This window comes from Sinohyriopsis cumingii, chromosome 9, assembly GCF_028554795.1.
Source record: "Sinohyriopsis cumingii isolate HCF-2022 chromosome 9, ASM2855479v2, whole genome shotgun sequence".
NCBI lineage: Eukaryota > Metazoa > Mollusca > Bivalvia > Unionida > Unionidae > Sinohyriopsis > Sinohyriopsis cumingii.
Genome location: NC_142969.1, coordinates 24,148,363 through 24,173,928, shown reverse-complemented (window position 1 = coordinate 24,173,928; position 25,566 = coordinate 24,148,363). Strand labels below are relative to the sequence as shown.

Below are 25,566 nucleotides of genomic sequence, written 5' to 3'. Positions count from 1 at the left end.
CGCGAATCGCAAATAGCTACTGTTCATAAAGCACACAGTTACTGGGCAGCTTTCATAGTGTTCAAATAATCTTTCTCTCCGCTTTCTCTGTTTTTGGTTTGTTTGGTAGGGTGGGGTTGGGTGGAAGTACTGTTATATTAAAAATAGTTCTTGATCAGCGTGATTGTGCTGCGCGTTTGGGTTTTTTCTATTGCATTTTTTAAATTGCAGTAGGACATCAAGAAAATACCATATATTCAGTATAATAATAAGGCTTTATAAACCAGTCTTTATGTTGCAGACACCATAGCTTTTTGTATACCTTGACAATGACAACTGGTGTAGTTTCCGAGAGAGCATTTTTAACTGTACTCAATGTTTCTGGTCCTCCGTTTATAACCAATAAAACTACAGGCACTGACTTGAAATCTGCAATAGACGTGTAAGAAAAATATATTCAACGTTCAACATATTTCTATGATATAATGTGCATTATTATCCAACACCATGCTTTGCACCAATATTCGAAATAAAGATGTATATACCGGATATTACAGATAGGGTCTCAGTTATTGCCAAAATCTTTCGGTATTCCTAGACTGATTAGATCTGGAAGTTACCAGTACAAGCGAATTCATTAAATATTAGTATACCAATAAACATGACATGAATGTTATTCAACCGGATTTGACTATATTCACGGTGTGAAGACGTATATTTATAGGTTACTGCATTTGTATGGGAAAATAGGAACGAGTTTTCGGAATGAATACTGCACGAACTTGTGAGTGCAGTATATCCTTCCGAAAAAACAAGTTCCTATTTTCCCATACAAATGCAGTAACCTTTTTATTATATGCTCATTTTTTTTTATTCAACCTAAGGTTAAATTATATAAACAAAATACACTACAAGAAACAACGTAAATGAATGAATGCCGTATTCCAAACTAAATACACAAGCGCAGATTTGACATTACAAAATGACATCATTATTAATGCGCACATAGCTCCGCCCAGATATATTTGAATTTAGTCGCGCGGTCGACATAACTTTCGAAAGAAAATGGCGTGTCTAGTTAAAATTGAAATTTGCATTCATATTGTGAATGAATGCGCATTGCAACGACTTTTCCATTTGATCTGGAGTGAATGTATTTTTGGTATTTTGTATGGGAATGTTTGTGATTTTGGACTGGATTCATCTGTGGAAATTATACATGAAATTCATCGGATTGAAGTGGCGCGGGAGAAGCGTATTTACGTCTGCAAATGTGTTTCTGTTTCTGTCATTGAATGTTTGAAATCATAACGTGGGAAAATATGAAGTCTTTCAATTGCAATTTTCAAAAGAACGCTATGGAATTTAATGTGTATTTCATTTTGAGTGCAGTAAGGAGGATGCAATTGGACTTATAGAAATTACAGCACACTTTTGAAATGTGTAATCCAGATTGAAAACCTATGATGTGGCTCATGTAATTCCGATTTGCAGAATTAAGAAAAACAATTTTGAGGAAATTCAGGATGTAAAACTGTAAGTATATTTTATTTTGCCATTCTTATCACCACATGAAGAATACACTATATTCCTTGTCAGTTGTATGTTATTTGTAAGGACATGATCGTCCGTCTTTTATATAATGTAGCTAGCCTAAATCCGTAACATTGTATCAACGCAGAATGTGCCAAAACAGCTGGGTTTTTTGTGTGTGTACAGTCTACGAAACATGTTTTAGTTCATTCAGAAACAAATTTAAATAACCACAACGTAAAGAGCCTCTTACGCGAGTGTACATGATTTGTTTACAAATCAAAAGTGCTGGTGTCTGCGTCTTTGCTTGTTTACAATAGAAAGTAGTTCCTTTATTCACGTGAATGCTATATGTGGCTTGTCGCGCGCATTCAGTATCGGGGAATACTGAACGATTCCGACAATGTAAAGTTAACGGGGGAAAAAATGAGCATATAATATATATATATATATATATATATATATATATATATATATATATATATATATATATATATATATATATATATATATATATATATATATATTACCTTCGCAAGAGTTTTAAAGCTACCGGGTAAAATAATCCATACTAAAGCTGATGGAATAAGTACAGCTGGTTGAGTCCTTCTTTGCTTGTAGAGAGCAATCTAATATTATGACATCGTCATACTTGCTACTTGCATGTACTTACAAGCTGGTGATGCACGTAGTTCGGCTGTGTCAAAAACGTATAGGTTGAGCGATCTGGATATCCTCTTAGATTGTATATCATGTGTAATGTTATTATGCTGAGCTTCTGAATAAATAGATCACGGATGGTATCTGCTGCTACATAATACCGGTTAAAACAAGGTCTGATTCGCAATCTGTTTCGCACAAGTTGCTTATCATTTCATGACGTGTGTACCACAGGGCCGGTTTTCTTTAGTTATTTCGGACAAACCTTTTTCGCAGGTAATATATAAATAAATAATTATTAGTTTTTATCAGACAAAAATACAATAACATGGTTAGTTCAGCCCCAAAATGATACCTGTCCACAGAGGACACAAAAAGGACCAACAACATTTGTCCATTGTAAACACTTGTCAGATTTCTGGAAGGTGATAGGAAAATAAAATTAAGACTTGTTACTGAGTGGACAAAATTATTTTATCCGTTGAGGACAGGTTTCAAATTTATATGTGTTACATAAGGTAGTGAAATCAAGAAACGGCTTTAAGGGACAACATAGTGTGATCATGTGCAAGGTTGATAGAGGTTGTATAGGTAAGTTAAATAAAAAGGTACTCGGGGATCAACCATTTGTGCTGTTTGGTAGTATGAAGTATGCATAAGGATGCATAAGAAGGAAATGAATTTAAAATACAGGACCTAAGGGTCTTCTTTATATTGGGATCGGTTTTGTGGAGGTTGAAAAGGGAAATGAAATTCCTCAAATGAACTTAAAAGGACCAGAAGAACATGTCCTGTATTGGCAGTTGTCTTGTTCATAGAAGTTAAATATGGAAAGAAAATTAATAAAAGGGTCTTAATGAACCAAAACATTTATCCTTTATCAATGGGTATTAGGTTTCGAGACGTTGATTTGGAAATAAAATTCGGCAAAGAGATTTATATGACCAAATATGTGTGCCCTTGTTAACAGGTATTAGGGTTATAAAAACTAAATATTAAATGAAGTTAAGAAAGGGGACTTCAGCCTCCTTTACCTAATGAGGAGTATCCATCATAAAGCTATGCATAAGAACTTAATAAATCATTGAACATGAAATACAAATTAATGCACAAATCCGATATTATGAGTAAATGATAAGAAAATCAGTCAGGTTTGATATATAGTTGTTTCAGATTAAACACATGCACATTGATCTCATACGATATTGACGAGATAAATTGCATATATGCAAAACTGGCACAGAGTTTATTTTAATGGCACAATTATAGTCTTTACATACATTTTACTTAAATTACCAAGGGAAGATGAAAAGGTAAAAGTGCAAGGGTGGGGCTTATATATAACATTAGATATATCCAATTGAATGGACATTTGAAGTATATCAGAGAAAGGGTACAAAATATGTGTTAACAAGTTTATACGAGACATTAAATGAATTCAATCCCAATAAACATTTAAGGGGTCGCATAAAACGAAAAGAGAAAGATCGATGTGTTATCAGTCTTATGTTTCACATTACATGGTTCAAATATGATACACGTTTGATAGTGGTATACTGCAAGGCACTTTTAAATCATTTCTCGACAAATTTCAAAATGAAACCGAATTTGTATGAGGCATAATCGCTAATTGAATGGTTGTATCAAGTACTTGATTATCGTCCTTAAGAGAGATTACTGTCATCGAGGATAAGTGTTATTACATTTACAACTAAATTGATAGCATAATTTATGCAATTGTTTCTCACTGGCTGTCAAAATAGTATGTGAATGAATTTTAATGCTTCATCTTATAACATTGTTGTGACAACTTTTGACGTGTGTTCGATATGATGACTCGTTGTATGTAATAATACAAGTAAAAGTTTATTTAACTACCACTAAACACGATAACTATCAAAGTTGTCCACTAAATCATGAAACAAAATTGAAGGCCTTTGTTGTAATGTTTAATGAATATGTATATACTGGCCCTTTCATTGCAATGTATTTTATAAGTTTCACTTGCTTATAAAACTTAATATTCACCTCAGCAATGTCTTAACTATATATTATTACTTTCTAAACTTTGATTGGCTGAACAGGTCACACGTGTTCTACAGTAATACAATGAATTAATTTCCTCAGTTTCATTTGATATCCACAAATCTTCATTTTGTGCTAAAACTGAAAACTGACGTAATCCAGGTACAAAGGTAACGATACGATTATGGACTCTTCTTTGCTGAATAAAAACTCGACAAATGAATTTAATAATATATTATTGTTACGTCCATATTTATATTATAATTATTATTATTATTATTATTATTATTATTATTATTTCAACTTGCTACGATTAAAAAATATTTCAGCACAATAATTAAATTACCATGGCTTCAAATATAATACTTTCACACGTGTTCTACAGTAATACAATAAGTTAATTTCCTTTGATCTTCACAAAACTATTGTGCTAAAATTGAAAATTGTCATAATTCAGGTACAAAGGTAACGATACGATTATGGACCCTTCTTTGCTGAATAAAAACTCGACAAATGAATTTAATTATATATTATTGTTACGTCCATTTTGATATTATTATTGTTATTATTATTATTATTATTATTATTATTATTATACATATCTATCATAATTTTATGTGCATAAAATTCAGCTAATTCTAAACATTAAGCATTATGGTGGCACTAAAATAACAAAATTCAGAATCTGAGGTTGCAATTGGATGTTTATTATCTACCAATTCGACCCAAAGTTTCAAAATTACTATCCTTGTTATTTACTACGACAACCTCGATCTAAACCTCAAGTTCGAGAGTCTTATATGTTCCAGGTCATGGTACAATCTGCTCGTTCATCACTACTAGCAAAGGCTTCATCTGTCACTTCATAATGTAATGACAGGTCTATATCATCACATTCTACAGTTGGACACATTAAAGTTATTTCAGCTCTATAAAGCAAACTATTGTTCTAGAATTCAGGCAGAAGAGTAATGTAAACAATTGTAACAACTGTGTTTTTGTAGTTAAATATGTTTACTTGAGGTAAGATATATATATATATATATATATATATATATATATATATATATATATATATATATATATATATATATATATATTAGAGAGAGAGAGAGTGAAAGAGAGGGAGAGAAAGATAGATAAATAAATATGTTAAACTTGACAAAATCATGTAGCTGTACATTATCGTATCATTATTTTTAGTAGAACAAATAGCAATAGTAGTAAATATTATATGACTCTGTCATAATTATGTTTGTACTAAGTGCAGCTAACCTGAAAGAACTATATATTGTGCTGGAAGATCAAGCATAGAGCTGATAAAATTCAGAAGCTGAGTTTCAAGCTGGATGTCCAACATCACCCATTCAGCTTGACACATTACAGAATAATACGAAATATCAAATTAAACACGATTACCATATTCATCGCATTTGTCCCATTCCAGCCGAGCCCTTAATTGGGTCTCTGTTCCAAACTTGTGCTGGGTACCATCATCTACCAATATATAGTGGCTATGATTTGGGTTCAGGAACCTCTCGTTTTCTTTACGTTCGTCCTCTATAGTGTATTTTATTGGTTCTGACTTCTATATGAAAAAGAACATGACAAGTTCTAATGAAAACCAATATATTATAATATTTTCTGAACTCATCCTACGATCTAAAACGATTACACTAATAAGTATGCTTTCGCAATATTTTGCTCAATGACTTGAAGGTCAATCTAATAAATATGTTGAGAAATCCGGATGTAGGCTTATTATCAAACGATTTGTTTTGTCGCCTTTTTAAATTTGAGGCTTATAGCAAGCTTAAAATTCATTTAAATGTGTAACCATAAAAGTAATGAATATTATTTCTAAATGGCATCATTGCTTAATAAATGGAACGCCGGATTTATGTTCGAAATGTCCTGAGTTTGAATGTCCACAGTGTATGTGCTGTATGACACAAATCATTGACCTGAAAAGTTCAATAGTTACACTGTCCTTTGGTCCAAGTGAATAAAATCAATGCAAATTGATGCAGCCAACAACACTAAAATGTTATCCACTATATGAACACTAATAAAACACCTATTTTTGTTGGAGTGACCAACGTCAATGCCAACCGATGCAGACACCACAAATCGAATTGGTTAATAATCTAATTCATCCACTGTCCATAATTTAAACTAGCCAAAGACCGGCTCTCACTATCTCAGTGCAATCGGCATGCAGTGGCAATATTTGATATTTTTAAAACTCACCAAAAATCGATGTCAACCAAATTGAACGTCAGTGGAATCAATCTTTTGTTTGTGACTGCCTTATGTGCAAATCTACTTGAAGTTCTTAGGTCGCCTTAGGGACTCCGACTCCGGATTTTCTGATGGGTTTTACTCCCTTAGCCTTTCCTCTGAGAGGGTATAGTCGCAAGGCAGCGAAGGTTTGAAATCGGAGTTTACCTTCTCCTAGATGGGTGACCACCCAAGGTTAACGAGCCCCATCTGCCCGAAGCATCTGGTTTTGAGGAGCCAGAAGCTCACCTGTCATCCCTACTCCAGTCAGTTTAAACAGGTTCCGCCACTCGTGAAGGCCTGGAGCTGGATTTGGTTATCAGAGGCTCTATCAAACACAAGCCATTGGGAGATTTCCAATGGAAGTGGGTGCCTATCTCCTACAACCGCCCCCGGCGATGACAAGCCTTGAAACCCATAGAATTCAACACGGGAAGCAGCAGTTTACCGGTTATAAGTCACCGCTCGATTAGCGTAGAGCCAGACGCCAGGGGTTGCTTCTGACGGTGGGAGTGACCAACATGTTTCACTGGACAGCTACCGCCCGCCTCAAACTGGGCAACCCTAAGCCAATAAGGTGCCGTCCCGCCACAGTTCGCCTGCCTTGCTGGGTGCGTAAGGCTTAAGGTACGCGAGTACCTGACAAGCGGACTGCAACTACTGCACCAAGAAATAACAAAATAAAAATAAAAAAGATGACTTCAATCCTCAAGCTATGTACCTGGAATGTCCGGATCATGCTGACTGGGCTTTTAGATGATCTCCAGACAATCGGTGATGTTCGTAAGACTTCAGTCATCAACGACGAACTTGCAAGGCTCCAGGTCGACATCGCCTCACTACAGGAGACACGATTACCATATTCTGGGTCCCTCAGAGAAAAGAACTACATATTTGTCGGGCAAGGAAAGAGTGCAGGTGAAGCCAGAGAGTTTGGTGTTGGATTCGCTGTCAGGAACACTCTGCTGGGAATGATAGAACCCTGCCAACAAGGAAATGAAAGACTGCTATCCCTCCGCCTCCACACCACAAACGGGCCTGTCAACCTGATCAGTGTTTACGCTCCCACACTAAGATCCGCCACAGATACCAAGGATAAGTTTTATGATGAGTTAAACTCGCTCATCGACAAAATTCCCAAAGAAGAGAACTTGATTTTGCTGGGCGACTTCAATGTTAGGGTGGGTGCCGATCATGACTCTTGGCCCTCCTGTCTTGGCAAGTTTTGTGTTGTGAAGATGAATGAGAATGGGCAGCGCCTTCTAGAGATGTGCTCATATCACGAACTCAGCATCACCAATTCATTCTTTCAGACAAAGCCACAGCACAAAGTGTCTTGGAGGCTTCCTCGGTCTAAACACTGGCACCAGCTGGACTTGATCATTACAAGACGGTCAGCTATGACGGGTGTGCTTCTTACCCGTACCTTCCACAGTGCTGACTGAAACACCGACCACTCGCTGGTGTGCTGCAAAATGAAGCTTCAACCAAAGAAGATCCACCACTCTAGGCAAGAGTGTCAGCCACGCATTCATGTGAGCAAGACATCATATCTAGACAAGGCTGAGGAATTCACATATGCTCTTTCCAAGACGTTTGACTCAGAACCCCCCAACGGCAGTGCCAAAGAAAGATGGGATTACATCAGAGAGACTGTATACATCACAGCCACACGGATCTTTCGTAAGAAGCAATCAAAGAACAATGACTGGTTTGAGGCTAACTCTGTCACACTCAAGCCAGCCATAGAAGAGCGTCGCAGTGCTCATCTGCAATACAAGCGATCCCCCTGTCAGAAGACACTACAGGCATACAGGTCTACCAGAAGCAAAGTGCAGAGATTAGCATGGCAGTGTGCCAATGAATACTGGCTTCAGCTCTGTCAGAGTATCCAGTCAGCAGCAGATATTGGAAACATCAGAGGCATGTACGATGGCATAAAGAAGGCAATGGGTCCCACGAAGAAACTGACAGCACCACTGAAGTCTGTCACAGGCGATGCCATCCACAACAAGGGCAAGCAGATGGAGCGTTGGGTGGAATACTACTCCGAACTGTACTCCAAAGAGAACCACTTGAACAATGATGCCCTCAATGCCATTGAAAACCTCCCTTTCATGGCCGACCTGGACGAGAAACCTACTGTAGACGAACTAAAGAAAGCCTTAGAGAAACTGTCCCTAGGTAAAGCCCCAGGGAAGGATGGCATCACAGCAGAACTCATCAAGTGTGGATGTAGCGTGCTTCTCAAACACCTGCACGACCTCCTCTGCCAGTGCTGGGACGAGAGGGCTGTGCCTCAGGACATGAGAGATGCTAACATCATAACCCTGTACAAGAACAAGGGTGACAGAAGTGACTGCAACAACTACAGGGGCGTATCACTTCTCAGCATCGTGGGTAAAGTTTTCGCACGCGTCATCCTGAAAAGACTACAGACGCTTGCTGACAGAGTTTACCCAGAGTCGCAGTGCGGGTTCCGCGCAGAGAGGTCCACAATCGATATAATCTTCTCTGTCAGGCAACTGCAGGACAAATGCTGAGAACAACACAGACACCTCTTCCTGGCCTTTAAAGACCTCACCAAGGCATTCGATCTGGTCAGCAGAGACGGACTCTTCACAATCCTGGCGAAAATTGGTTGCCCTCCAAAGCTGCTAAGCATGATCCAGTCCTTCCAATTATGACATGAAAGGCACAGTGCAGTACGATGGCTCAACATCCGACCTCTTTGACATCCGCAGTGGAGTTAAACAGGGCTGTGTCCTTGCCCCCACACTCTTCGGAATCTTCTTCGCAGTCCTGCTCAAGCACGCCTTTGGGACGTCCACAGAAGGGATTTACCTGCACACACGATCAGACGGCAGACTGTTCAACCTGGCACGAGTGAAGGGAAAGAGCAAAGTGCGTGAAGTAACCATCAGGGACATGCTCTTCGCAGACGATGCTGCTCTAGCCACCCACAAAGAAGCTGAGCTTCAGCGCCTGATGGCCCGCTTTGCTAAAGCATGTGATGAGTTTGGGTTAACCATAAGCCTAAAGAAAACAAATGCGATGGTTCAGGACGTGGATCCGTAAGCATCATCATCAACAACTACGAACTTGAGGTGGTGAGTCAGTTCATGTATCTCGGCTCTACCATCACCAACAACCTCTCGCTCGATGCTGAGCTCAACAAGCGGATCAGAAAGGCATCCACAACTCTTTCCAGGTTGTCGCAGAGAGTGTGGAACAACAGCATGCTGACCATGAACACTAAGATCACCGTGTACCGTGCATGCGTGCTACGTACTCTCATGTATGCCAGTGAAACCTGGACTCTGTACGCCTCATAAGAGAAAAGACTGAGCGCCTTTCACATGCGATGCCTCCGACGCATACTTGGGATCACCTGGAGCGATCGAGTAATAAACAACGAGGTGTTCGAGCGTGCCAAGATTCCCAGCATAATCACACTCCTCCGCCAACGCCACATCAGATGGCTGGGCCATGTACGTCGGATGGTTGACGGACGGATTCCCAAAAACATTCTTTATTCGGAACTCGCCTCTGGGAAAAGGTCGATTGGACGGCCACATCTCCGCTTCAAGGATGTATGTAAGCATGACATGAAAGCCCTTGAGATTGATGTCAACACCTGGGAAGAGCTCGCTCTAGACAGATCAGGCTGGCGACATGCTCTGATCACTGGTCTGAAAGCCGGAGAGGACAAGCAACGCTTGGTAGCTGATGAAAGACGATCACAGAGGAAGAAGAAGCAGCTTCAACTAACACCTGACACAACCTTCAAGTGCAGCAAGTGCAGCAGGGACTGCCACTCCCATATTGGACTACTTAGCCACAGCAGACGCTGTACAACCACCAACCGGGACATCTCTCATGGGCGCAGTTCCATCGTCTCTCGAGACTAACGGATGCCAACAACCAACTTGAAGTTCTAAACTTGACAATAATAAAAGATTTCAAAAAATTAGAATTAAATTAAAATGACACTATTACAACTGGAAAAAAAAGTTCAAAACGACAATCAGGGAAAAAAAGATGTTAGTATTGACCATCAGTGCGATGTATTAGCTAATCTTGCGACCTTATGCATCCAACCAGTTAGCAACAAATGGATAATAACAATTCACAAGACAATAAGTGATATAACGAATCTATCAACGTTTTTGAGAAAGCTGGTCTTATATAATTCTTCTAGTCGTGGATTATTTACAGGACAAGGATTTGTGTGTAATATGAGACTTGATTGACACGATATTGGTTATGTTCATTTACCTAAAAATTAGTGAAGTGTTTGATTTGACACTCTGCCATATATACATAGAGTTTCATTAATAATAGTGTTTAAAACACAAACACAAAAATTATACGTGTTTAAAGTCATTCAAATAATAAAAATTGCAGTTAGACAGTAATATGCATAAGTCATTGAAAAATAGACGATTATCACGTAGAGGACCAGAACATGAAAAAGCATCTTTTTACAACAAGTATTGGACATGTGACCGAGATAAAAGCTGCTATTACAACTATATGGCCTTACGGTAATCAACAGAAATAAGCGAAAACCAACATATTTTGCAAAATTCAACAAATAATTTATTTCCCTAGAATATGTGAAAATTTACAAAAGAACTTACAGTATCACAAGTTCAAAAGTATGGAGTATTCCTAATAATATATGACGCTGTTTCAAATGAATTTCAATAGCAAATGTGCTAATCTACCAGTGGTCTTGAATGTGCTGATGTACCAACAGTCTTGATTCATCACAGTTATATAATCAAAATGTCATTGTCTGAATTAATAATAATCCTAACATAATGATTTGATCGGTAAAACCAAAGAGTGATTTGCAACTTCAGTTAATAATTCAAATAAATAAATCCTCTCTAATGTTAACTGAAACAGTTAAACTCGATTTATCTAAAGACTTATGTTAAGATAGGAATGAGTACTGTTGAAGTAAACAACATTAATATACAAACCAAAGACACAATATCAGCACTGGGATGATTGACATTTTCCAATCAATTTCGTAAATAATTTGCTTCTTCAACATTTTTAACTTAATTAAAAATTCTAAACGTTAAACTCAGCATCAGTAAACATGTTTAGCTCCATATAATAATGATCTTAATTTATAATCTAAAATTATAGAGAAATATTGGTTATGTAATATATGTTTTAAAACTAACAAGACATTAATCGTGTGGGTCCTAACTCAATTACTTACCACGCAATATAGATATACATTACATATAACACGGAGAAAATCAAACACAAATACAAATTAAATTAACTTTGTATAATCCTCCATATTAGAGACATACAGTACTTTTAATGACTTTATGCAAAAGAAAGAGTGACACAATTAGAGCTTATGCTTCACATGCATGTTCAGAAATAAACAGTTTAAATCATTATAAACCTCTTGCCCCTAATTCTGACCAGCAGACCCTAAAACATGAAATTCTTAAATGAAATGAAACAGGAAAGTAAATATAATGCCGATTGAAGCTGTCCTGAATGCAGGACGATATCACAATTTATCAATTTGAAGTTGATGATATAGTTTGATGGTCTTAAAAACGTTTCTGAGATAATCTGGGATCATAATTTTTCAAAGGACAACTTTTCACCCAGCCATTTGGTTTGCTGAGGCAGCAATAAAATAGCGACTGTTCATGTGATGAAAGGCAGAGTGTTAGGCATCATCGCTCCTAATTATGTCTATATAGTCTGTATATGATTGAAATATAAAATACTGATAAATACACTACAACAAAATGCTTGCACTTACTGCAGTTGTGGTTATATTTATTTTTATATTATATGTAATGCTGTGTTTTATATACAAATATTGCTATTTCTGAATATATTTGTGTAACCCAAAATTAAATACTCGAAAATGATGGTCGACAACTAAATGCAAAAATGAATTGAATTTAGATTGTATATAAACTAACTGGATGGTCTAAGGTTGTCATTGCCCGGGGTGGGAGTGGGAGACAAGCGCCACAATCCTCCAAAATTTCCCCATACGGCTTGCGTCTCTAACTGCCTCTGTCAACTAAAATCCAGCTCCTGGCCTTCGCGAGTGGCTTAGATTTGAAGCCCGGCAGACCATGTTTTCTACTAACAGGAGAAGGGGTGAAGGCGGCCCACTGGCGCCTTAAAACCAGTTGCTTCGGGTAGATAGGACTCGTAAACCTTGGATGGTAGCTCATCTAGGAGAAGGAAAACTCCGATTCCAAACCTCTGCTGGATTGTGGCTATACCCACTCATGGGAAAGGCTAAGGGAGTACACCCCGACAGAAAATCCGGAGATGGAGTCCCTAAGGCGGTCTGACATTGACTTCATTGTCATTCCGGCAACTCCTGCGACGCCGTTGGTGCCAAGCTGTATCGGCATTCGTCGTTCCCTTGGGCACACCAGCTGCATGGAGAGGGGGGATCTGCTGAATGGGCAACAGCTGATTCTCCATACCATCCTGCCCAGGCTTCATAGCTCCACTGGAGAGGACACTCCAGCGTCGTCGTACGGCGTCGGCACAACACGAGAAGTAGCAGTTTACCGGTTCTAAGTCAAAGCTCGATAGACGTAGAGCTTGGCGCCAGGGGTTACTTCTGACGGTGGGAGAGATCACCAGGTCTCACGGGACAGCTACCGCCCGCCTCAAGCTGGGCAGCCCCCAGTCAGTAAGGTGTTGCCCGCCATGGCCTGCCTGCTTCACTGGGTGCGTGGAGCTTAGAGAACCATCTCGACATATGGGCCACAAAACTCCGCACCAGGAAAGACTAAAAGAAGAAATAAGAAGACTCCAACTCTTTGTTTTGCAACCTGGAATATCAGGACCATGTGTCCTGGATTGACCGCTGACCTACAGCAGATCGACGATGCACGGAAGACTGCCGTCATTGACAGTGAACTCTCCCGACTGAACATCGACATTGCCTGCCTCCATGAGACCCGACTGGCTGACAGCGGCACCATCAGGGAAGCCAATTACACGTTCTTTTGGCAGGGGAAGCCCTTGGATGAACCTAGGCAGCATGGTGTAGGCTTTGCCGTGGAGAACACGCTAATCGCCTTCATTGAACCTCCATCATCAGATACTGAGAGAATCCTTGCCCTCCGGCTGTCAACATCCTTAGGCCCGGTCAACATCTTCAGCGTGTACGCCACAACCCTCTGCTCCACCTACGAGGAGAAAGACAAGTTTTATGAAGCTCTGGATCAGGCAATATCCAGTATCCCCAACAATGAAAGCCTTTACTTACTAGGAGACTTAAATGCTAGAGTGGGAGCTGACCATGAGGCCTGGTCCACCTGTCTCGGCTTTTACGGAAGGGGCAAGATCAACGAGAACGGTCAGCGACTGCTGGAGATGTGCTGCTCCCACAGCCTATGTTTGACCAACACTTTCTTCAAATGCAAGGAGATCCACCAGGTGTCGTGGAGACACCCACGTTCACGCCACTGGCACCAGCTAGACCTCGTCATCACCAGGCGTGCAGAACTGGCCAGTGTCCTCCTCACCCGCAGCTACCACAGTGCCGATTGTGACACGGACCATTCCCTCGTGGCCAGCAAGGTGCGAATATTGCCCAAGAAGCTGCACCACGGCAAGAAGAAGGGTCACCCACGCATCAACACCTGCTGTGCAAGCAACCCAGAGAAAACACAGAAGTTCATCAGCAAACTGAAGGAAGCCCTCACCAAAGTGACACCTGAAGACACCATTGACTCCAAGTGGTCCCATATCCGTGACTCTGTGTACAATTCAGCCATCACAGCATACGGGAAGAGAGAGTGAAAGAATGTCGACTGGTATGAGGCAAACTGGGAGGAGATGGAGCCCGTGACTGAGGCAAAGAGGAAAGCCCTCCTGGCATACAAGGCTGTACCTAGCCCCAGAACACTACAAGCCCTCAGGATTGCAAGGAACAACGCCCAGAAGACCGCCCGCCGCTGTGCCAACACCTACTGGCTGAATCTTTGCAACAGTATACAGACAGCTGCTGACACCGGGGATACAAGAGGAATGTATGAGGGTATCAAAAAGGCGACAGGCGCCCCCAGTTACAAGACCTCCCCCCTCAAGTCCAAGACGGGCGAAGTCATCACAGACCAGGGGAAACAACTGCAGCGATGGGCTGAGCACTATCTCGTGCTATATGCAACCCAAAACAATGTCACTGGAACTACCCTGGACGCCATTCCAGACCTGCCTGTCATGGAGGAACTAGACACACAGCCCACCCTGGAAAAGCTCGGAAAAGCCATCGATTGCCTTGCCTGTGGGAAGGCTCCTGGAAGCGACTGCATTCCGCCTGAAGTCCTCAAGAGCGGAAAACCAGCACTGCTCCAGCCCCTACACACACTCCTCTGCCTTTGCTGCGAACAGAGATACATCCCACAGGACATGCGTGACGCCAACATCGTCACTTTGTACAAAAACAAAGGAGACCGTAGCGACTGCAACAACTATCGGGGCATCTCCCTCCTCAGCATCGTCGGAAAGGCCTTCGCCCGTGTTTCCTTGGCGCGCTTGCAGATCCTAGCCTCCAGCGTCTACCCAGAGTCCCAGTGTGGATTTCGAGCCGGCAGGTCAATTGTAGACATGATCTTCTCACTACGTCAGCTGCAGGAGAAGTGTCGCGAGAAGCAGATGCCCCTCTATATTGCCTTCATAGACCTGACGAAGGCGTTTGACCTGGTTAGTCGGAGTGGACTCTTCAGACTCCTGCAGAAGATCGGCTGCCCCCCACGTCTGCTTGCTATCATTATGTCATTCCATGAGAACATGCACAGCACAGTGTGCTTCAATGGCGCAACCTCTGAAGCATTCCCAGTCATCAGCGGAGTCAAACAAGTCTGTGTCCTTGCGACGATGCTCTTTGCCATCTTCTTCTCCATGCTTCTCCAGTACGCATTCAAGGACTGCAGCGAGGGAGTGTACATCCATACCAGGGCTGACGGCAAGCTGTTCAACATCGCCCGTCTCCGTGCTAAGACTAAAGTCACAGAGGTACTCATCCGTTAATTGATCTTCGCCGATGATGCAGCCTTGACATCACACACGGAAGATGGACTGCAGCAGCTGGTATGCCGCCTCTCCCATGCTTGTAAGGAATTTGGACTGACCATCAGTTTGAAGAAAACGAATGTCATGGCGCAGGACGCAAACTCCCCTCCCTCTGTCACCATCGATGGGTACAACTTGGAAGTTATCGAGAACTTCACATACCTCGGGTCTAACATTTCCAGCTCACTCTCCCTTGATTCTGAGGTGAACGGCAGGATTACCAAGGCAGCTGCAGTGATGGCCAGACTTAACCAGAGAGTCTGGAACAACCCCAACCTCACAGAGAAGACCACACTGCGTGTCTACCAAGCCTGTGTACTCAGCTCACTTCTCTACAGCAGCGAAACATGGACCACCTATGCAAGACACGAGAGGAAACTCAACAGCTTCCACCTGAGATGTCTGCGACGCATTCTGCACATCCAGTGGCAGGACAAAGTACCCAACACAGAGGTTCTAGAACGCGCCAACATGAACAGCATGTTCTCCATTCTCAGCGAGAGGCGCCTTCGCTGGCTTGGCCATGTCAAGAGAATGGACCCAGGTCGCATTCCCAAGGACCTGTTGTATGGGGAGTTAGCAGAAAGTGCACGACCAACTGGACGACCACATCTGCACTACAAAGATGTTTGCAAGAAGGATATGAAGACGGCAAACATCAATGTCAACGACTGGGAGAGCTGTGTAAACAACCGTTACAGCTGGCGTCAAGCTGTCAGGCAGGGAGTTCAAAACGCAGAGGAAGAGAGAAGAATAAAACAAGCTGAAAAGAGAGCTAGAAAGAAGGATAAGCAAAAGCGTACTTTGGAGCTATGCCATCGTCTCCCGTAGACGGACGGATGCCAGGAGAGAAAAACTAACTGGGAAATTAAAAGATGCATATACAATTCAACTGTATTAAAATCTCCTGTATGAGGTTCTGATAGAGTCAATTTTCAGGACATGCCATATTCATCACAATTAACTGGGAATTCGTTCAATAAAGAGGAAAGTTCCACCATAGTACATGAAAACTGACTTAAACCAAAACGTAAACAGGCAGATTAACGGATGTATAAGGTAAGACATTTGCACCTGTCAAAATATATCAATTTATGGTAGGGCATAATAATCTAATTAATCCGACCTTTTTATTCTCCAGTAGTTGTTTGTTCTGAATAACTCCCCATGAAGCTATTCCGATGGCAACAATATCCTTCTCATTTGTAGAAGTCAAGAGAGAATATTTTACTGCCTCTCCAACATGTTTTGGTACACCTTCATGGGTTCCTCCAGTTATAATCCAGGCATCTGCAAGAAAATAGTTGAGGACCGTTATATATCACATGCTAAACCTGCCTCCCCTCGCAAGAAAAACAAAATCTGGGTGCAAGTAAAATTCCATACAAGGTTTACTAATTCAGATTTACAGGCAACTAGTTCTCGATGTAGCAAATACAAATGTCAATATAACTGGCCTTGATGAGCCCCTTTTACGTCATGTCACAGTTGCTGCGGGGAGTAAATAGGTTTACAGCATACGTGACATACTATTCAAGAAGCAGGAACCTCTCAGATAATTACAAACATCCACCTAGTACTCAAAGACTTTACTAGTGTCAAGGGATGAAAAGCTTACAATTTGTGCGGAGTAAAGTCATTTCTTTCGATCAGGAACCCAAGACACAGTCATCGTATATTATGTCCTGCAGAAACAATCCTACCAAGTCTAATCTAAAACAGGTGTTATATCAAATGAGTGGGAAAATATTTTGCGCCTGATTCTTAATTTAAACAATAGTATCAATATAAAATGAGTATGACGGAATTAGTTGGAACTCCGAATTTAATACAGCAATTAACCCTGTGAATATGCACCTGATTTCAGATATCGATAACAACATATTTTGAATTATTACACTCTGATGTGGTCATAATGTACAACATGAGTTTTCTAGTTGTCATTAATTTGAAAAAGTATGCATACAGAATATAGGATTTTTGAAAAATAATGCTTGACTTAATTGATCAGCAAATCCTCCAAAAAACAAACACGTAATCCTTCAAGTGAAATTTAACTAGTTCGTGCCACCAACTACAGCATCCACGCCCTTATCATTTCATTATTTTCTACTATGTGACAGACAAGCATCATTGATTTGCTTTTATTGGCTCAGTGTCGGGTCCTTTAGGGCCTAAGATGACTATTTTATACAAGAATACAAGTATCGCCTACTTTAACGATATTATAATGCTGCGGAGGATTCCTCAGTGTTTGCAAGTACAGCAAATGACTATTTGTATATACAAACAAAACTCATTTATCTTTGCACAATATATAAATACGCACTATAAGGCTTGATACCAAGGCAAAGAAATCCTAAACTCACAAATATATTATTTTCATTCTGCTTCAAAGAACTTTGCAGAAGTCAAAATATGTAACCTTCTAAATTGAGATTTCTTATATACTTCTACCTCAGCTAAAAAAAGAACATACTGATAAACTCAAATATTTTAATCAGTGTTTTGTAAGTGAGACAACCAAGTAGAAAAAATGTACTATGGGCATTATGTGTTTGTAAAAAATATGATAATTAATTGTATCTAAATAGGCTCAATATAAGATCTGCCAAGAAGCAAAACTAGGAAGTTTATATTCAAACTCTTTACTTCCTACCTGTGTTACGCGCAGCATTCACAAGACCAAACCGGAACATATCTCGTAAGTCAGGCTTCATGTTGAAGTTTTTTGAACCACCGGTCACAGAAATGAGCAAGTTTGGCTTATCCATTCCCCACACATTCATCATCAGCTCCAGCATCGTGGTCACATCAGTGTCACTGTCAACACGGACAAACTGAAAATTTTGAAAGGTTAAATTATCTGATAATGTTTTGATGATAATTGCTTGTTTACATTTGAAGCAAATTGTCAGTTGACTACATTCATCACGTCTGCAAAACTATCAAACAGAATGTATTTTACTGTGCAACATATCTGAAAATGGGTATTCACTCTAAACTGATAACAATAGCTATTCATTATATGGGTTAATAACAAAGACTATATCAATATATATATGTTAATTATTTGTATCTATATGTATATTGCGAAGAACTCACACTCTATCATAATGTGTATAAAAAACTTAAAATTAATTTATTTTCGCATAACTATAAGTTGTAACTTATACTCATATTTAACTTTATACATAATTACGCGGGTTGGTTTATTTTTCATTCACTGAAAGAATGGTGAACATCACTAACATATCTTACTTTTGCATTATTTCCTATAAAACCAACAAATTCTATCTCTCCAAATGCATTGGTTGGTACAGGGTCTGAGTGATCCTCAAAATTCCATTTTAATGTGGCTGGATGACTTTTCCGGCCTTGGTTTGGTTGATCTTGTTCGGGGCGATCAATGACAGCTTTATCATGGTCCAGTTTGTGGTACCCACACTGGCAAATGCTGTACGAAGGAGTACACGATGGTTAGTATACCATGATATAGTAGCTTCCGTTATGACAAATAAGGAACTGCAACTATGATTGCATCTGTTACGATATAAATATAGACCAGCACATCAACGGCTATACATTGCTAATTAAACGTTAAGTCCTAAAAGTAACACATATAAAGAATTGCAATGTACAATCTTTATGAAGACGCAAAATTAATGATTGCCTGATGCAATTTCAACTCAAGCTGCAAACGTATGCCACTTTAATAAAAAGTGTGCTTTTATGTAGAATAGTCGATATTTACGAACAATACAAAGATTTTGTGGGTTAAATCCGTTAGTATAGATTAGCATACATGGCTATATTGAAACCAAAACATTAGTGCACAATAATAACCGACTTTGGCATCAGATCTCATATTTACACTATTTTGATGACATGAACACAATTTTAAACACGTGACTTTACCATCATTTTGCTGATACTTAATGTTAGCAATAATTGTTATGTACGTTTCAATTTGCAGAGTCTAAATTCTAGAGTTTTCCCATTTGAGAACATGTGCATCAGACGTAACCTGCTAATGTAAACACTTGCATCAAAGATACCTGTTATTGAAGGAAATTAATATTTTCTATTGTCTGCCATTTTTGGGGGTTATATATATATATATATATATATATATATATATATATATATATATATATATATATATATATATATATATATATATATATATAGTCTGTACATATGTTTATAAAGGAAATGGTTTACTTCGTTATAACCCCATTTTGAGATTTGACCAGTCATAACCTCTACATAATAGACAAGTGTTACAAAAGGAAAAGGTTTACTGTGTTATCGGAACATTTCTCTGAATTGACCATACATATCCCATTTAGATAATGGATACCTGCTTGTTTTTGTTCTTCTATGAATGCCATTTATAAACAGGTTACAACTGTATCTTTAGCGAATTGGCTAGACATATATGGTGGTATAAATATATGTAGCAGAGATAACAGCATACACATGTATAAGATAAGAGTATTCTATCATATTCTTAGCCGTTGATGAAATAAACAGCTGTATCGCAAACACTCTTTAAAATTATACTCCGACCCATGGAATTTTCGTACAGCAAAAAACTAATGATTTCTTATGATGTCCAGATATATACTTGCCTATCTAAGCATGCAAACTTTAAAAATAAATAAAGTAAATACAATAATAACAATAATATTAAAAAGCTGAAAAGTTGTAATATATTCATAAAATAATTACCTAACTATGATGGATTAGCAACTTTTAATAGTTAACGTCATACAACAAATCGAATACCGTATCGTTATAATTCCCATACGTGAATTCATTCAATATCAAATTGTGATCATCTGTTTTGCATTTATGCTATTAATTCAAACTGATGTGACCCGTTTCCATTTCACTTCAAGGGACTACACTATTTGTAAACAGACACATATGCATGCGTGAACCTATGGTCACATACACTTTGACGAGGGACAGATGATTTCTTTTTGTGAAATCAGCAAGGAATTCATCATTTGAAAATCTAACTATTAAATAACAATTAGCGGTACACATTATTTGGTTAAACCATTATACTTCAAAACCATCTGCTTCAATAAGTAGAACTCCCGATATAATGACTATCAGCGATAACAAAACGGCCTACAGGAGCGCATAATGTGATTTGTCTTTTTTAAATTTGGTCATACACATAAATTATCGGGACATTTTCTAATAAAATTCACTCAAAGTTCCGTAAAACTGTACCAATAATAAGTATCACTGTCATATACGTATAATTTACCGTGATAAACTAGAATATTTAACAAGTGTATGTTCTTATACGGTAATACATATTGGTCTTTTTGTGAAATTCACATTTTTATTTCATAGAATTGGTTAGATAACTTTTACGTCTGGATTTAACCAATGATATGTTTAATTATCCTATACAGTTAATTATTTTTTTCACCCCCATAACACTTTGAAAGAACTTTAAATAATATTATTTAGATGTTGTACCTGAATATGTGAACTACCAATATTTTCAGTCGAGTAAATTAGCAATTTTCTAACTGATATTTGGACTGGTGCTTGTTAGCCAGAATCCAACCAACAGAATCATTTTCAACACATGGAAATAAAGTCTAAATCTATGAGATGCTTTTGGTAATGATGTACAAAGAGGTTTGCGTAAGTGTCTCAATGGTCTATTTTAAAGGATGTTTGACTCCATCAATATTTCAAACTAATGCAATGACAATAAGTTAAAATAAAAAATACAATAGATATATACATACGAAAAAAGGTAATGTATATTCAGTATGCGTAGATTTTGCAAACCTACACATTTGCACAATATTTACTGACAACCATGCTACCTGGAACTCTGATGCAACCTTATAAATACAACTTACTGAACGTGAATATTAACTCAGAAATATATTATGGCTACATTATATATATTAGCCTACTCATGCGATGAGGCCACAAAACCTATTTCATAGTTTTCTTGAACAGGGAAGTGAATTTTTTTACTATTGGTACAAGGTTTTAACTTGTAAACAATTTTCTGCCAACTGTAGCACATTTTCGTTCCTTGCCGAACTCTACTGGAAGTGTTTCCAAACAAATTCTTTCAGATGAAATATGGTCAGATATATTGTCGGTGTCATAAATAAATAATTGAACATTAGCAATACATTAAATCATAAATATTAGGTTACAGTATCAAACTTTTGATATGGTCAAGTTACACTTCTGAAATTACATCGACGTTTAAAGTTTGATAAATCAATATGTGATATTTTCAAGATATTGAGAATATAAATGACAAATAGCTCAAGTACAGAAGTCAATCAACATGACAATTCGGTCAAAGATTCCATGTTTTGTGTGATTCAGCTGTTATTCTACGAAATTCCAAATATAAATGTGCAATATGGTCACTGATATCAAAGGGGTATTGATCAAAGAGGTGAAAGTTACGTTTAATTACTCTTCTAAAAGTTCACCGAGAGACAAATTTTCGTGGGTCTATATGCAGTAGAATGGAAGTTATTAAGTGTGAAACAATTAGTGAAAAACAGATCACTGAAACATGCAGTTAGACCACAATTACAAACTTTAATAATGGATACGTTAGTCTGCTTGAGATGCCAACACATGAAAATGGATCCAGTATATCCAAAGTGTAATAAAGAAATAGCATTAAATGACCATATGAATACATGAATATCCAAACACTACAATCCCTCAAATATTTTGTTGACTAAACCTTAGGAGATGAAAATGGCTTTAAACTAAATTGTATTACAAACTAATCAATAGGTACTTGTACTAAACATACATTTCACTGAATTGTATTTGCACTTTGTTGATGCACACAAATTTTAATTTGTCTGAGATTGTTTGCAGTTCATTCACGTTTGTTCTTTCAGCTAATCATATCATAGCTTTTTCAATGGTTTCAAACAAAAATATATTAGATTTTATTTTCATTCCTTCCACTGACCATCTTTAGTTTCACTCCGAACAGAATGTTCTTGCATTATCTGGGTGTTGAAGGGACATAACTATTGGTTTCATATATATTGTCTGCTCAAATTTGTACTTCAATTACAAGACCGACAGTGCATATTATGCACCACAAAAATGAATTCAGATTAATTTAACATAATACTACAACTGTAATATGTACAAAACTATGGTTGTGGGGTACCTGACAGCAAATATGATTCTTTTCATTTCGTAACAAGTGTTCAGATACATATTTCAGGCGATGATGTTATCGTATCAAGGGCAGTTGTGTTTATGTCTGAATTGACAAAAGCAATGCATTGGCTTGAAAAGGCTGAAAATATTGACGGTGATGAAACGAATATGACCCTTTTGTAACATAACACAAATGCATTTTTGTAATTATTCGGTACGCTGTTTACATTCTGGGTGCAATTCTTAAGAAACTGAATGTAAAAATGTCTGAATTGATGCAAAACTATGACAATATAGACGTCAGTGAAACTGCAATAGTAATTAATTCAGTACTGCATGTATGTGATACACAAATGGAGGCTGCGTATTCATGGTGGATGAAAGATTAAAATAAAATATCATATAACATAATGGAAAGATTCTAGCTGATCTTAGTACCTATACTGTACTTACTCCTTACTCTTGGTATTTGTAGAAACAATATAATATGAGCATTTTCTCATTTTGATGTTTTGCTTGATCCATTTCACCTTTTCTTTCTGAAACGAAAAAAGTAAATGAAAAGAAAAGATAAATACAAACATGAAACAAGAGTTCCATTATGGCAGTGATGCTCTTTTGCTCAAAACACCAAACTTAACCATTTGTTTCAAAATGTAATAATAGCATGTATACTATTACAAAACCAGATTTACCCGAAAAAACAACCAGATGCCTATCATGAATAATAAATATAAAATGTGATTTCTACAGAGTTGAATATGAGTTTCATTCTAGCTGGTAAAGAAACCAGTTCATTGAACACGAGGTCACAAATATTAAATAATTATATCTCACATTTATCTTTATTAATCACTTTTAAAGTAAACTAACTGGTTAGTATGAAAGTGAATTGGCTAACCCGTATGCTTCACTAACATAGCACCAGATGGTAGCTAATTCATGTTTATTCCGCTGTCAATCAATGTATTTATGATACGCCTATCTTACTGATACTTCAGTACTATGCAATATGAACAAATTCGAAACTGTAACTGTATCAATGTTAGTTACATTTGCACAGCGTATTGCTCTCTTTTTAAGTATTAAAAGTTTGTAAAGCAAATATTTTTACCAGAACAAATGTGTTTATTTGCAGGCAACGTTATCTGTTATTTAATAGCTGTCAATTGTTCTTTATGAAATAATTTAAAATTGCAGTGTCACTAAAATTACCGATCCTGCTTTATTTTAGATACAAGATCTGAGCTGTAACAAATTTCTAAGAACAACCATTCAATTATTAGGTTTACATTTACAATAAATGCCGCTGCTTTTTTTTTCATGATGATGATTAATGTCAAGACTGAATAACACATTTCAAGCATTCGTTCTTTTCATTCATTTCTTCCGGTATTGTTCAGAAATGTTGCTGAACATTGAATGACAATTATTCAGAACATGCTTTCTATCTTACCGGATAGTTTGCACATCGCTGAAGAATTTCACACCTTGCTAAATACTTTAGCAGTTTGCTGAATATTTCCGCAGGGTGTTTACCAACAATGTAAACAAGAAACTGGGTGAAAATGAATTCACATATGCTTACATCAGACAAATTTCTAAACCTTCACGCATGGATGCGCTCTGCAATATTAGCTCGAAATCTGTTACGCCGTTTGGAGGGGACAGTAATTTAAGGTAGTTAGCAGCTGGAGAATTATCTGATATGCAATAAATTTACAAATTGGGGAAAAGTCATGCCGCAGCATATTTCATCAATTCTTAATAACTGTAAATAATTAAAATAACGCTAAACAAGGAAACATTCTTGAATCAAAGAGATATGTTCACATTAAACAAATTTTTATAATATAGTGGTTCCCTCACTATGATAATGTTTCCAGGGAGACATAAAACAGTACTGCTTAATAAGTAAGAGCACTTTATATTGAGGCACGTTTCACATTAAAATGACAATCAGAATAAAATAGGATTCATGGCCAGGCCCACTGAATATAAAGCAATGGCGCTATATACTGAGGCACGTTTCACAGAAAGAAAATATGCAGGCCCACACCCATCCGTAGGCGCGTAGACGCGTTTATTTCTTCCATGATGTTTCACTGGTGGGGGGAAACAACCAAAAACATTTTTGTGGGTTTTTTTTAAAGTCAATGCACAATAACGCAAATTGTTGCGAAGTAAACATTTTGATTATAGTGTGTTTCTTACATAATTTAAGATACGATAAAATACGTCATGAGAAACCATTACATGTGCAAATTAAAGGTTATCCATTAAGAGAGCTGGTCTTTCAAAACAAGTCATAATACTAAGAATTTCTAACTAGTTCCTAAATGGGAATGAGAAAATTTGTTCATACATAAACTAAACTTGGAATTTCTAAAATAAAATAAAAATAGCACAGTACCAGTTATACTCGCGTATATGTCGATTACATCTGCAAATTGAATAGACCAAAACCTGCCATCGCATAGTACAATGACATTATGATAATTGGACATAATAAAACTGATCGAGTTAGAATATCTAATATACTAAAAGCCTGAAATTAAGGGATTCACGCCTGGTATATAAACCACATTGTCTAAATAGGCAAAGATTTTCTCAATTGACACATTGCGTTATTTGCATGGTTGTGATATGGAACACACAGGTAAGGTCTATACAGATATATGTATATATCATACATGATACCTACCCAGTCATCGGCTACAATTTATGTAAAAAGATATAAAACCGCAGTGTCCATCTCTCTATATCGTAACTCTGTATTATAAGTAAAACCTATATTTT

At 38.0% G+C, this 25,566-nt stretch overlaps 1 protein-coding gene across 1 annotated transcript in view; it reads right to left on the bottom strand.

Moving 5' to 3' along the window:
- The window catches only part of LOC149791404 (transient receptor potential cation channel subfamily M member-like 2), a 164,386-nt gene that overhangs the window by 83,503 nt on the left and 55,317 nt on the right, over positions 1–25,566 (bottom strand). The window contains exons 6-11 of the mRNA XM_089971350.1: positions 23,221–23,306; positions 18,835–19,030; positions 18,233–18,413; positions 16,700–16,863; positions 5,617–5,785; positions 302–408 (exon numbers count right to left, since the gene is read on the bottom strand). Coding sequence (XP_089827476.1) covers positions 302–408; positions 5,617–5,785; positions 16,700–16,863; positions 18,233–18,413; positions 18,835–19,030; positions 23,221–23,306 — 903 coding nt within the window. The remainder of the gene's footprint in view (positions 1–301; positions 409–5,616; positions 5,786–16,699; positions 16,864–18,232; positions 18,414–18,834; positions 19,031–23,220; positions 23,307–25,566) is intronic.